General features: G+C 51.4%; 1 protein-coding gene across 8 annotated transcripts in view; it reads left to right on the top strand.

Annotated features, from left to right (window-relative positions):
- LOC116949426 (FERM domain-containing protein 4B-like) overlaps positions 1–15,627 on the top strand; it is a 138,172-nt gene that overhangs the window by 67,245 nt on the left and 55,300 nt on the right. For 7 of the 8 annotated variants that reach the window (XM_076071995.1, XM_076071994.1, XM_032966759.2 and 4 more), the window contains exons 5-7: positions 1,690–1,774; positions 9,624–9,680; positions 14,516–14,538. In XM_076071995.1, the coding sequence (XP_075928110.1) occupies positions 1,690–1,774; positions 9,624–9,680; positions 14,516–14,538 (165 nt within the window). Of the gene's footprint in view, positions 1–1,689; positions 1,775–9,623; positions 9,681–13,684; positions 13,823–14,515; positions 14,539–15,627 lie in introns of those variants that run through there. The other variant, XM_032966762.2, reaches the window with a different exon arrangement.

Here is a 15,627-nt window from a genome sequence, read left to right on the forward strand (position 1 = left end):
CATGCTTGTAGCAATTGGTGGCTGTGAAACAACAGCTGCTACGCCCTCTCCACATTAACTACGTGTGTATGTTGAACTACGTTGGCACCGTACGTAGCCAACCGTGCCCGTCGGAGGTGCGGGGGACGCTCGCAGCTTTTAGCTTTACAACACACAGGACGACAAGTGGTGAATCCAGCAGCTCTGTGCTTCGCGTTTCCTCTCCTCTAGGGTGTGAGCCTCGCTCTGCTCCATGTATCTTGTTTGGTGTCTCCGACACGGCCATTTGTGCCACCCGAACCACCCAAATTGTCTTCCATTCAAAAACATCAAATAGCCTCTGCTGCTTTTTATTTCACTGCGTTTATTTTTCCTGAGTTTTTTTTTGTCACACAATTCTTGGTTTTATTACAAATGCAGTTCGTTTTCATTGTGTTTGGTTGAGGCGGGTGGGGGGGGGTTCATTAATAAAAGAATCGGCTCCCACTATTTGCTTTTACGTCTCACGAGTTCCCCAGGATGTTTCCCCAGAAATATTATTTCCTTTTTAATGAGCCGATAGGGGTGGGCTTTAGGTGACCGGGGTCTCGGCATGAACACACGCGGCACGGCTCGCTACACCCTCACTACAAACAGGAAAGCTGTGCGGTCATTTCCCACCAACGCCTGGACGGGGGCCGCCAACACCACCACCAATACAAAGATGGCCTTGGCTTAGACCGCAAGATGGCCTTCGTTTAGACGTGCAGACCGCAAGATGGCCTTCGTTTAGACGTGCAGACCGCAACATGGCCTTCGCTTAGACGTGCAGACCGCAAGATGGCCTTCATTTAGACGTGCAGGCCGCAAGATGGCCTTCGTTTAGACGTGCAGACCGCAAGATGGCCTTCGTTTAGACGTGCAGACCGCAAGATGGCCTTCGCTTAGACGTGCAGACCGCAACATGGCCTTCGCTTAGACGTGCAGACCACAACATGTCCTTCGTTTAGACGTGCAGACCGCAACATGGCCTTCGTTTAGACGTGCAGACCGCAACATGGCCTTCGTTTAGACGTGCAGACCGCAACATGGCCTTCGTTTAGACGTGCAGACCGCAACATGGCCTTCGTTTAGACGTGCAGACCGCAACATGGCCTTCGTTTAGACGTGCAGACCGCAACATGGCCTTCGTTTAGACGTGCAGACCGCGAGCGCTGTTAGCGGCCGCCTATTGATGTCGACACAACGCACGGGGAGAGGGGGTGGAGGGGCTGCTATCGCCACACCCGTGGCGCAGAGATAACCGTGCTTGTACGTACGGTATATACGTACGTTGAACTTCTTTCGCACCGTACGTAGCCAACCGTTGCTAATCGGAGGTGCGGGGGAAGGACAATAAATTCACCGGCCACAACCACTACGAATGGTAGATGGAACTGCTTCATCGCATTGTTTTATGCCGAGTGGTCCTGGAGGAGGACCAGTCCAGGTCGAGATGCGACTTGCCGCTGCTGTGTTGTGCATCGTGGTCGGGGATCCATCCTGCTACTGCTTGCATTGCTGCGCACCTGGCTGACATCATCCACGCATTGCCAGAGGCAACGATTCACAAACCTGCATTTGCATCCGTATTCTGCCGGCAGTTGTATTAAAGTTGTCTAATTTATTTAATCCGATACGAAGACTATGCTTGATGATGCGCCTCGCCCCCCTGCCTCTCCGTCCACGCAGATTCTACATCGAGGACATTGCCTTCCTCAAGGACTCCACCACGGTGGAGCTCTTCTACCTCAACGCCCAGGCGCTGGTGCACAAGGTAACAACGGACAGCCTGCACTCGGACTCGTACGTGTGCAGACAAAGGGACGCTTAGTGACCGACCGATTGTAATCTCGCCACGTGGCACCGTGGTTATAGTGCCCGTCTCACAATTGGTCGTCATCGATCCACATCCCAGTCCAGGGTTGGTGACATTCGTGCCACTTTGTGGGAAGTTGGCATTGCCTGTCGTGCGACAAAATCGCTTTCCCTGCCACGGGAGTGTGGAATTGCTGGCATTGGCGGTGCCATCTCTGACCTGTGCCCCACTGCCACCAGGTGAGAACTCGAGAGAGACCAGGGCAGTCTCATTGCATGAATGATCCAGATCACGAGAATGGCAAAAGCAATATGGCTGGATACCTGGCCACATTTAAATAATTCCCCTACATTATGTTGATCATGAGTAAGGCTATGATTTTGTCCCTGAAATTTTTGTAACATTCATGGCCAAGCAATATTTTCTCGTGAAATTGCAGTGCAAGTTGGTGCAGGTGGGAGAAACGCCGTTGTGGAATCGAACTCAGGTTGTAGGGTTCGTAGCACCGTTGCACACCCACTTAAGTTAAATGAGGGACACTGATTGCGTTGAGATGCTTAATTGATAGCGCGGTGCTAAGTGCATGCGGGGGCTGAATGGGCAAGCGGGGTCCAGCTTTTGTGGCCCACTCATCCAGCTGCATTACATTTTTTAAAATGCCAAAATATTATCTCTGCCGCGGCTTTTCTCAGAAAGCGTTATTATATTACGCGGAACGGAGGCTGATGCGTACATTCCGAGAGGCTGCGATTCTGCCCAGGAAATTTAAAACCAAAATTAAAAAAAATATGAACGTAGCATACCTTCGCTCTGGAATGGCGTCAGCACGCAAAAGTGCAACTTTTTGCCACCATTGGAAATGGGCCCATTGTGTTTTAGGTTTGTACACTCGTGAGACACAAAGCCAGTCTTTCAGAACCCATCCCTTGAAATGGGCACAATGGGGATTGTTGAGTTGGCTAAGTATGCAGTGCCATGTAAATAAACATTTTAATGCATGTAAGGCGTCGTAAGATCGACTGACATATTTTACTTCCACCTTCCGAAGGTTATTTGTTCAAGTTCCATTAGCACCGTTAATTTCAGTAATTTCTGTAGTGAGCACGAACGTTATAAACATATATAGAGAGAGCGCCCTGTACGTGGCATTGTCGGGTCTTAACGCACATTTGAATATTTAACAACGAGGTCATATGCTTGGAGCCAGTCTGTAGTTATTGATTTTGGCTAATTTTGTCAGTGGCTGGCGACCCACGTTGAACTCATCCCGCATCAGTGTCATTGCGTGATTGTGTTGTTGCATCGCGTGCGACGCACCGTGAACCAGGCTGCGCGCAGTGCTAGGTGGAGCGTACAGATTGTCTGATCACTGATCGGCTCGCTGTTTAGAAGTAATGTAGTATGAGAATGTATTGGGCATTTTGGAAGTACAGCAGTATAGTTTTTTGTAATGATTACGCTTCTGATCACTTGGTAGTGGTTAAGGCACGAGGTTGAGTTAGACCAAGACATGAGAGCATTGTGCTGTGGCTGGAGGCCCGAGTAGAGTGATCGGTGCGCATTGACTGCTGCTGTTGCTGTCCGTAAGCAAACCCAAGCTTCCGACTCTTCCGCGTCCCCCTCTTAGATAAATTTTGGAACATTTTGAAAAAAGTCAAACAATAAAATGAGAGAAAAGAATTTAATCAGCCATGAACAATCCACTGCTGGATGAAGGCCTCCCAAAGCCACCACCTCTCACGACGATTCTTGAGATGCGGAAATGTATCCGTCACCTGCACGTGGACCGATGTCATCCCTCCATCTCCTCGGTGGACGTCCCTGGATTACTAATCTCGCAAAAAAGTAATCGCGCCCGTTGCGTGCCAAGCGACGGTAATCCCACTGCACGTTGCAAGCAGAGTTATAAGGTGACAACAGGTCTGTTCATTTTTTTTTCTGATTCGAGTAAAACGTTACAGGTGCTGCATTAAAATTGACACTTTTGCTTTTCTTGAATCGAGTAAAATCATAAGAACTCGGGGGTGGGTGGCGGGGGGGAGAGACAATGGGAGGGAATTCCACAGTGCAGCAGTGTGAGGGAAGGAGGAGAGAGAGGGGCGCGGCGATTGCCCGCGGTGCGGCGGGCGAGACAACGCGGCCATTGTGGCCCTGCAAGCCCTCGGGGTTGGGCAAAGGGATCGAGGGTGCTGCTGCGCGTCCAATTCTGTCTAGGAACTGCCCTGTGCCCCACTGACACCGCACTCCTCGTCCTGCTGACTTCCGCTTTACCTTGTCGGACGCGAGCTGTGTGCCGCATGAGCGGGGCCAGCATTGTGCGATTTTTCACGGTAGGCTACATAGGGTGCGAAAGAAGTTCAACGTACATGCATTGTCCGGATGCCAGCGAACGCTCGGAAAAGTCACCTGGGGCCACAGCAGCAGCCAGACTCGTTTCACTTAGGCCCCCGGCTCCCCGGGAGGAGGAGGAGGAGGAGGAGGCGGGGGCCACGGAGAACAAAGCCTTCGTCACCTCACGTCCACCCTTACACCCAGGATGGCCTACCCCAGGCTCCCCCATCCAGTTGCTGTCCTCTCGTCCGCTCGCTTACCCACTCATCCGCTCGCTCATCCACTCATCCGCTCGCTCATCCACTCATCCACTCGCCCACTTGCTCAACCTCTCGCTCGCCCGCTCGCTCACCGACTCGCTCACCGACTCGCTCACCGACTCGCTCGCCCGCTCCAGCAAATGGTTTCTGTAGCTCCTGTTCGTCGTGCGCGCTACCACGACGCGGGGCCGTTGGCGGTGGTGCCGCGCTCTCCCTCGCCTGGCTGCCTGGCGACGCTTTGGCGGCCGCTAGGAATTCGCGTCTTCATTTCTGCCCCAGCGGCGGTCCGTGTGCGCACGAGGCCACGTGCTGCGATCACTCGCCGGCTTGCGGGCACCCAGAGGTGGAGTCAGCAGGTCACCATGGCCAGCGATTCCACAACGTCTCGCCGTCTGTGGTTCGAGCCGAGCGGCCGCCCCGGTTAATACTGCGGGCCGGCGTACTACTCACAAACAGCGCCGTGTGCTTCGCGGTGCACGTTAGAGCTCCCCTGGTGGTTTGTGCAAGAGTGCATACTACTTGTGCCGACGTGACGGTCCTAATTGACTAAATTTCATGAGGCTCACGACTTGCTCACCTGGGTTTAAGTGTAGCGTTCATCGCCTCCCTACTTCAAAAACTTGGCAGGACCCTCCTCAAAGAGTCATGAAACTTGGTGAGGCTTCCCAGGGTAAACAAGCGTAGTAATAAAATAATATTAAAATCCATAATATTAAAAGGTGTAGGCTCATTTAATGGATTGGCCTTTCCTCTTGCCATTCCTACATGTTCACTTTGATTCATCACCCCAGAAGAGGGAACCATACTTTTTCCTGGGGGAAACCAGTAATTCGTAGTCGAATGTTGGCAGACGGTAGACGAAACCCAATGGATGATGATGATGTTAGAGCCGGGTGGATGCAATGGCTCCTCTCTTGTTACACGTTTGCCTCCCCCCGAGCCATCGGGCCGGTGTTTCTCAGCGGTGAGCTCCACGTGCACGCACGTGCCTCCCCCCGCTCGTTTCACCAACGTTCCTGCACGCTGGAGCAGAGCGCTTGGGGAGCATGTCCTCACACTGGAGGGGGCCTTCATGCGTTTCCAACTCAAACAACGGGCACCTCGAGCAAACACGGGCGGCCTGCGGAGAGCACTGTTTTGCTTGCGTGGGGGCGAGGTGGTGTCTGTGAGAGCGGTCTGTGCTTCCGAGGTTTTAAAAGCAGGGGGGGAGCTCATAATGGCCGTGTCTGAGAACTGGGCTGGCACCGCTGAGAGTCTTGAATAAAATAAATTGGGTTCCAGCACCCAAAGATTAAAGCAGGAGGAATATGGAGACGTTGGTCTTTGCCCAGTGACCAGTGACTGATCGCAGCTTTTAGAAAATTAGTTTTATTTCTCTGATCGGCGTTTTCCAATCCAGAGGAGGCGCACGTCGCATTGGGGCGAGAGGCCCTGCAAGGCCACCCTGGAGCGGCCGCTCCTGGCCCTGCGTGGATCTTCATGGTCGCTCTGCTGCTGCTGCTCCGTAGATCACCGATGCACTGTCCGGCCGTGCCGTGTGTCGTCGTACGGCACCGTGTCCGACGTTTGAGTCCACGTGCCGGGAACTTCTTCAGAACCTGAACTACGGTTTCTGCCGTGAATTCAATTGGCCTCTGTCATTCCACAGTAGACGCTGCTCCTTCTTCTTTGCTCTATGGAGTGATTATGTGCATGTCACTTATCCAGTACATTTATACAATTAAAGATAATACAAAATATTTTACCCTTATTGCAGTTTGCTAATTAAAGATCGAAAAAAACCCAACAAATCTCAATGTGTACATTAAACACAGCCACTAGCGACTGAGCTGAGTCGATCAACTTTGAACAAACGTCAAGGCTTCACCAAAGTGGTCAGTGGCTGGAGATGCAGACTCAGAATCTCAGCGGTGCTGCCTCCATGCTGATCTGATGGCGTTCATCAGTCCACTCGTGTTCATTTTTAGTTCGACTGAAGTTGTGCTTCCCTAAGGAGTTTGTGAATCAAAATTTAAAAGTGTCTACCGGCTCAGAGGAGCATTGAACAAATACTCGTATCCATTACCAGCCCGGAGTGGTAACAATTCACATTCCTATGGCAAGGGCCAGTCTCTCTGCTGGATTACCACCCTAGACTTCCCACGAAGAGCGACTGATTAATTGATCTTGATTAGATTTTGAGAATGACGATGATGACGCCTGTGCACACAACCTGGTTAAGTGGAACAAGCACTCAAACTGTTGGATGTTACGGGTAAAAACTTTTGTAAAAGCTCAAGGACTAAATTATGTTTAAGTCCTTCAGCCTCTTGGCTTTAAAGACCATTATTATCCATCAGCATTCGTTTAAGCAAGCAAGCCAGCCCTGCACCCGTTTTGAAATTTCTAGGTCTCATCATCAGCGTCAGAAGACGTGTTAAACAACTGCTAGCCGGGTCACCAGAAGTTATTGGTGAGAGCACTCCGTCTAAACTATGGGGCACTGTTCAATGAAAGAAAAAAAAAGCAATGCTGCACAACAAGCACTGTCGGGCTGAATTCAACAAAGGGCCACAACATTAGCGCTGTTCTAAGTGCAAAGCACGGGGGGGAAGGGGGGGCACCCTTCTCTCTCCACCTTAAAAACATCGCGCGCAGTAATTGAGTTGGCGCGGAGCCCGGGGGCGAGGGAGGGGGCGAGGATTAGCGGCGCGCCCCTGCGAATCGCTGCCGCTGCTGCTCTTTAACTCATTTTCGGCTCTTACGGTGGCTGGCGTGAGTCGAGACTCCCCACAGCTTGGATAATAATAATGATGATTATGACGACGGCAGAAGCACGTTCCGGCCACCGGATCCCCAGACACACACGTACATGTATGTGTGTTGAACTTCTTTTGCACCGTACGTAGCCAATCGTGCTATTCCAAAGTGCGGGGAAGGACAATACTAGCACATCCAGCCACAGACGTGGTGGAGCATATACACACGTGCACACACACACGTGCACACACACACGTGCACGCATACGGACAGACATGCTCACACGTACGGAAAAGACAAAGCTCCCCCAACATGGCTATTAGCGGGCACTTACGAAGGCACACGAGGGGGTGGGTGTCCAGCACCACGCCCGGTCCGCCTTTGTTCTCCCAAGTGCTGATGTTTACACGAAGTACCACGTCATTATTTAAGGCTTAGTCGACCTAGGGGAGGCCCAGGACTGATGCACATAACCACTGTTATTGATCGTTAGCAAGAATCTAACTCGGGTCGTCGGGTTTGTAGTGCAGCGCACAAACCACATCCACTGCAGCTCCCCACAAGTACACACACTTGCAAACATGCAGTCACGTACACACACACACGCACGTACACGCACGTACGTGCACACACGCGCACACACACGCACGTACATGCACACGCATGTACACGCACGTACGCGCACACACTTACGCGCGTGCACGCACGTACACACGTACACACGTACACACGTGCACACGCGCGTACACACGCGTACACACGCGTACACACGCGTACACACACGTACACGTAAATACGGTCAACTCAAAGGAAATGCTTTTCAATGTAAAAAGAGGTCAAGGCGCAGTCCTGAAAGTGCTCGCTCCAGAGTGACAGCCCGCTTCCCAGGGTGTTTGGCCTCCTCTTCCACGCTGGCCCGGATGTCTTGGAAGAGTGGGAAGTGCCCACACTTTACTCCACCGCTTGTGGGACTGCCTCTCGACTCACCGTAACCCATCGCTACCCCTGGGCAGATTCACGAAAGTCGCCGCAGCAGCAGCAGCAGCTCCGTTGTTTTAACTTCCCCTGGCAGAGAGGACAAACCGGCGATGTCTGGAAGTCCAGTTTGGTAACTGCTGCACCTTGGCAGAATGTCTGTTTTCTGCTGCGGTGGCTAGGAGATGTTAACTACCTCGTTTGGTGTACAGGAGGTCGTGGGTTCGATCCCGACCCTGACGCCTGCTGCTGCTGCTGTATATTTGAAGTTTGCATGTTCTTCCCCTGTTCGCGTTGATTTTTCTCTAGGTCATCCGGGTTTTCCCCTCGCATTCTGAAACATGCATTTAGAATATTTGGCTGCTATACATTTCCGCAATAAGCCACTTCATTGGACTATGATTTGTGGCCAGGTCGCTTCTGAAAAGAGCTAGATAGCTCAGTGGGCCTTACCTGGTAAAATAAAAATAGTTTATAGTTTCATATTAGTTCTTTATTTACTCTTAAAGATTGCCAGTTGCTTCCACCACACCCCGCCATCGCTTCCTTCCTTCTGCACAGATCCCGCATCTGTTACTCATAACAAATGCACAATGTCTTTCCTGTATTCCCAGCTCTTTTATTTTAGCTGCCTGGTAGCTAAATATAATAATAATTTACACTTGCAAGATGCATTTCACACGTAGATCCCGATGAGCCACAGGCTATAAGCGATGCCGTTAAATTGTAATAATTTGCTTGAGTTTTAGGATCATGTTTTGTGGGATTCTGTTGATCACAATGCCGGTGATGTTCAAATTATCATTCATGGCCACGTGTTCTGATGGTCTTAAGCCACAGACAGCTTTGGACCTAAATTAACAAACATGTCACACAATATTTATGAGCAATTCTGTGCCGTGCCTGATAAGCGAACACCAAAATCGACACAGAATCCATTGTTTCGCGAGTAGACCCACCGCAATGCCTTTTCATGCAAGTTAAAATCCTGGTCAGGGTTTAAATCGGACTGTTCATCTGGGGTAGAATAAACTCTTCCCACTTTATGGGAATTCAACGGTGGCTGTGCAGTGGAAAAACTAGCCACCGCCATGGCAATATGGAATTTCCACCAATGTTTCAGAGAGCAGCTTACAGAGATGAGCATCGCCCCATACCTAATGTGGCCAGGCAGAGCCTGATTCACCCTGGGGTCTCTACCGCTGCGTGCAAAGTTGCGCACGTCAGCAAGAGGCGAGCTCTACCAAGTGAGTAAGATCTCTCCACATCCCCCAACATCTCAACCCCCCCCCCCCACCGCTCCCCTGCTCACCGGTTGAAAATGGAACAGTCCTGGCTCCTCCCCGGGGCCGGTGCCTCTGGGTGGGTTCATCTTCTGCGTGCAGCAGGGCTGGTGGGGGGGAGGGAGAGAGATCTGTGTTGTGCGAGTCGGTGTTCAGCTGTCGCCCGTGCTGCTGCTGCCGCTGCCGCTGCTCCCCCGTGTCCCCCTCCGTGCCGTGCAGGGCCAGGTCGAAGTGGACACCGAGACGGCGTTTGCGTTGGCCGCGTACGCGCTGCAGGTGAGAGGCGTTGCGCCGTTCGTGCACGCGCACACGCACCTGTGTAGGGCCTCACCTGCCGGTGCTCGGTGGTGCTGGCCGCTGCGTCGCTCGGCTTGTGTGGAGTCGCAGGCTCCTGATTGAGTACCACACCTGCCCGCTCATGCATGTTTAGTGCAATGCTATCATTGTTATCGCTCGGAGTGTGCCTGCCATCTGCTAAAAGCAAGTGCGAGTGAACTCTGTTCTATGTCTCCACAAAAAAATAAACTTTACATGTTAGTCCATCTGTCTGTTCGTTTTCCAGACAATTATTTTAACGAAGCATTTGGTTAAAGTAGGCAAACTCTAGACCAGTTTTAAAATTTCCATGTCTCGTCAGACTTGTTAAACAATTGCTGCTGGCTTTACCAGACGCTATTGGCAAGAGCACTCCATATGAACCATGGGACCCCGTTAAAAGCAAGAAGCACTGCCATCTGGTGCAAGTGGATACAAAGGTGAATAAGATACGAGCGATAACGGCGATCCATTTATGAGCGGAGACTTTTCACAGGCGGGAGTCCTGCTTAACATTTTTCATTAATCTCTCACTGAACATTTTTGGAATAACCAGAGACTCCCAAACCACAAAAGGGTTGCAGTAATTCTCCGCGAACCACATCCTCGGTATGGAGACGCATTTTTCGTGATTGCTATTTTGTGTTTATTGCGGTCTCAGTTGCATTTTGCTACATCCCAGCGCTCTGGATGTGCAGTGGGTGGGTCATTATTGTCGACGTGCTGTGACCCTCCACATCTGCTGAGCTGCGAGATGGCCAGGAGATGACAAGTGGGATCATGATTCGCATCTGTAGAGCTGAGCGCTTACTCCTTGTGTGTGATTATTCTCCAGCTAAACCAATTTATTTCTACATACGAACTAGTCCTTAAGGTTAAATTTGGCGGGGGGGGGGGGGGAATATAAGCAAGGCCGTTCTGAAAAAAAACGGTGTGGAGATTCAGTGACCATTCCTGAGTAAAATAAATTACTATATATGCATGTCAAACATTGGGGGTGGTTAGTGCGGTGACCTGCGTTTAGATTTTGGGCCACGGCTAACATCAGTGGCGAAACCGGTCCTGAGCCAAACACCTCCCATGCCTGACACGACGTGGGGAGGCCTTGATCCAGCAGTGGCTTGTCGGAAAGGGGCTGTAACGTTTTACTTGAATACACCATTGTGGTTGTTGTGGCTTTGTCAATCAGACGATCTGCAGCACCACGGCGATCATCATCACGTGGGTTTTCATGACGATACAAACGAGATTGTTCCTTGCGTAATCGGTGCGTAACGGAAGATCATGGTGTTTAAACGCCAAAATCTTTAGAAACTAAAAACCCCCACAATGGTCTCTAATAATTCTTATATTTCACCCCACAATGCCCATGTTGGGGCAAATATATGTTCTGAGCTCCGTCCAAGCCACCGTGACTGCATGGGGCTTGTGTGGGGAGTTTCTCTCTGTCTGTGTGCAGCGGTGCTTCTGTGTTCTGCGTCTCTCTTGCAGACACAGCCACTCTCTCTGTTGTTAAAAGCCTGAGTTGAACTTTTTTATCATGGCACTTATCCTTTGATGTTATTTCTTGGCTGGCATAGTTGTTTGGCAGCTGATGGAAATCCACCTTGCGTGGGAAAGATATTATCTTGCTTTTAGCATGCATATATATAGGGCACGAGTCAAATGATGCATGCAATAAAACGTGAAAGTGACCGTGAATAAAGTGTAATTATATTCCACACGTGAACACTCAATAAGGCTATTGGCCGAACAACCCTGGCTGAGATAAACTGATAGATGCTCAGTGTGGCGTTTCTGGGTAGAGATTTGACTGGAGGGCACTTTTCATAAACAAACCTTGAGACCAGCAACGTGTTTGTACTGCCAGGGTTTATTTGGTTCGCTTTGTTGCGCTTAACCAGACTGCAAGGTTAAGTGGGATTTTGATGCATAAGGAGAGCGTGTATGTGATTGTGTGTGTACACATCTGTGTGTGTGAGAGGAGCGGCAGTTCAGCATTTGGCGTGTCGCTCTACGAACCCGGTGACCCGAGTTCTAGTCCCATGGGCCTCCACTAGATCGACTCAGCCTGAAATGAGTATCTGGTGCAGTGTGCAGAAAACCTCAGCGCTGGGGAGACACAGATGGGTGTTGGCCACCCACCCTTTGGTGTTTCCTGCCGGCCTTCATAGTGCTCGCGAACAGCACTTGCCCTATTGCTCAGTTAAAGGCTATATGGGAGGGGGAGATGTTTGTCTTTGTTTTGTGTGTGTGTGTTTGGGGCGGTGTAGTGGACCACGCATGGCTGCAACCTGGGTTTGATTCCTAGCTATCTACAACATCAGTGGCAATGGAGACTGAATCTCTCCCGGGCTTCCTCTCAGTAGGCTCAGCTGTAAACGAGTACCTGGTTCGGTGTGTAACCAACCAGCCGTGGTGCGACGCCGCTTGAGTCACCTCGTGTGCCATGCCAACCTTAATAGGTACCCGAGAACAGCACCCACCTCAACAGTCTGTAAGGCAGTGATAGGGGGTCTTTGTTTCTCTGTGTGTGTGTGATGTTGTACGTGTGTGCTCGAGTTTGAGTGTTTAAATGGGGGGTGTACACTTGTGTTTGTGTGTGTGTGAGCGCGCGTGTGCGCTCTCATTTCTGTTTAACAACATTCCGTCTGCATTTAGACACAGTGCACACCTTTGTTCAATATTCATGTATAAGGGCTGGAATGTATTTAGCTCTAGGAAATGGTTTGGTAAACTTTAGAGCTCTCTGAGTGGTTGTAAACTGATACCCGATGTCAGGAGATGGCTCGCGGGGGTCAACCTGAGCCAGCAACGCTGCGAAACCACCTTGGGTTCGACTCCTGGTCACCTACCCAAGACGCATCAGTAGTATTACTACGAACACACTTGTCTACCCACGCACGCCTCGCTGAGTCGCAAGACTCATTTACAGGAGGGTCCTGCCAAGGTTTCGTAGCAGGGGGTGGGCGATGTTGCCGTGCATGGACGTTGAACTTCTTTCGCACCGTACGTAGGAGGTGCTGCCATGTGTGTAATCCCATTTTTGGAAAAGTGCAGGACATGTTCCTGCATTGCGATGTTTGGCCAAGACCACAGTTACATTGTACATTGTTTGTTGTTGCCAAGTTTGATGCTCTTTGCCAATGCAAACATGCTGCAAGTGAAGCACGTGTGGCTTAGTAGACGCAATATTACACTCTGAAAGGGTTCCAAGGCGGGTTTTGTGATTCTCCCCTTGAGGGTCGCTCCACATCCGGTTCTGCTTTTGTTTGAGGGTTTTAGATTCGAACGGCATCCTTTGCGTTCGTACCGATATCTCTGTGTGCTTGTAAACGTTCTCCCTTTGGGTGGTGTGTAGAGTAACCACGCACACACACGTGCTCATATTTCCTTATTGTAATCGTAATTAATGTCCTTTATTCGTCCGGCGGAGCTTCAATTCATCCAAACACTCTTTGCTATAAGAGTCTCGCCTTGGGATATTTGACCGATTTCTCTCTGTGCGTTATGCACTTGTGAGGAAACAGCCGGCAGCCGGAGGGAACCAACGTTTTGCCATGGGGTTTGCATTCAAGCGATCCAAACACAACAGTGCAGCAACCTACGGAGATCTGCACGATTCGCCAAGCCACCCCACGTTTCTAAAAAAGCAAGCAAGATACGAACCCCGTGCTGCTCGAACGCTGACCGCTTTAACGCGATTGACTCTTTCGGAGGCGCTGCTGCCGTTCGGGGATTTGAACGGCAGGAAAAAAGTTTCGCGTTCACCGAGGAGAGGTGGTGGTGCACCCCTCGCCTGCGCCCGAGCGGTGACATCTAAATTCCCCCGGGCGCTCAGAGATGCGGAACAACGCGGCTTTGCGGTTGCGCGGTGGCGGGGGCCGCTCTCGACTCCGCTTCACAACGGGGGGGTGGGGGGGGGTGGGGTTGGGGGGGGGCCCTTTGAGCGCGTGACCCAGAAGGCACCCACAAAAGGACGTTTCGTCAATAGTTCATCAGCCGTTGCTTAATTTATGAATCTGGCTCAAGTGTACGGTTTCGTCTGCGCGCGCTTGCTGTCAACGGAGCGTCCCGGCATGCAGGGGTATCGTGTACGCCAGGTGGGGATGCTGCGTGTGCCTGGGTAACGTGGGGCCTGATGCACAGGGGCTGGGGGCGAGCTTCGCCGGACCCGCTACGCAACCCGTAGAGAGTGTTGAGTGACAGGAATGATGCCTGTTACTCTGTTGGTCACTGTGCTGCTGGACTCTTTAACAAAGCAAACTAGAATATAACCCCAGGTCCTTGGAGTAAATGCTTGTAATGCTACAGCCGTGTTGTCTCAAGAGAAGAATTGGAGGAGCAGGTTGTGATGAGTGGGGCTTGTGTCCATGAGAGCGGAGAGCTCTGCCACCGCCACCCAGGGATCGGCAACCAAGGCAGGAAGGGCCTGAAGCCAAACGGAGGAACACCGTTGGGGTGGATATTTAACTAATGGCGCGAGCGAGTCTAGTGGCATCGGCAGAATCGGCTGTGATGACCCTGCAGTCTGTGGCATTGCCTATCTCGTGGCATGGTGCTCAAGTCTTGGATTTGGGGAGACTCGGTAGGTTTAGAGTTCATGCAGCACACGTGTTGATCTCTGCGTGATCCACCAACCCTGCCTCCAGTGTGCGGGGGTGGGGGGGATTTAAAGCGTGCCACTGTACCCAGATCTTGATGCGCGTTGTCTCGTGCGTGATTGCTGTGTGTGTGTGTTTGCATGTTTGCTATGTTGATGATTAAAACCCTTTGCTGTGTTTATTGTTTTGCAGGAGGCTAAAGGCGACTACACAAGGTATTTGCATTTTCCCCACCAGACATCCATTAACACTCGTCTCCGTTTTGCTGTGTAACCGTGTACCCACCGCACACCGCCCACCACTGCAGCGCTGCTTGTTTGCACGGTGAGCTTTCGGCCCCGCAAGCGTGGAGGAGTTGTGGCCCGGCGTGATGTGTGGTCTCGAGTCTCTGGCACGGAGCTGCGATGACCTGGGGCAGTGTCAATAGCGGTTCGTTTCTGTGACGAGCTGGGTGCGTTGACGAAAGTGCGAGAGCGAGAGGAAGACCACGATGTGGCCAGCCTCCTTTGTATGGTGCCCTTCTCCACTGAGCCAGCAGTAGCAATTCAGCATCTCCATGGTAGGGGACCAGTCCACGTGGGAACAGACTTCCGTGTCTTTTGAAAAACGGTGCTCCTGATAATTTTATCAGTCGTGGAGAGATGATTGGACGAGCCGACATCACCCGGGAATTGAACTTGCGATATACCGATGGTCGAGCCAAGTTCTCTGAGCACATGGGTCTAGGCTGCATTGGTTGGGGAGGTGGAGGGGGGGGGAAAGCTTCGAGGCCAGGAGCCGCTGTGTTGTTGCTGTTGTTGAGTATCACCGACGGAGGGGAATGATGACAAGTTGCCTGTGCGTCTGTGCGCGGAGAAGGCCCTGCGCGCTGTTTTGGGAAACGTCGCCGTTTAAATTGGCCGGTCTGACGTTTGTTTAAAATGAATGTCACATTCCCCTCCGCTGCCCCCCTCCTCCCCCCGTCGGTCCCGGTGCTGCTGCAGATTAGTTTGAAGAGCTGGCTCGTTTCGTTGGAGAGCACCCACCACACCCACCGTGTGTTCCCCTAGTCGCAGGGAGAGGCGAGTGGACAGGATTTCATAAACAACACGGCCCATTCTTAAGTGGCCCTTGAGGGATACCACAGAAGGATGTTGGACAAAGACCCACGATAATAATTATTGGTGATTAAAGAATGAGGCCTCATCATTTGTATAGGGGGGTCTGGAATGAATTTGAATGCCTCAGCCTGGGCTTAGACCACCAGACTATTGGTTCATGAGAACCTGGTTTGACCTTGGAATGGGATTTGAACCCAGGCTCTC

The sequence above is a fragment of the Petromyzon marinus genome, chromosome 36 (assembly GCF_048934315.1).
Source record: "Petromyzon marinus isolate PM22_M1 ecotype Great Lakes invasive population chromosome 36, UKy_Petmar_22M1.pri1.0, whole genome shotgun sequence".
NCBI classification, from domain to species: Eukaryota; Metazoa; Chordata; class Hyperoartia; order Petromyzontiformes; family Petromyzontidae; genus Petromyzon; species Petromyzon marinus.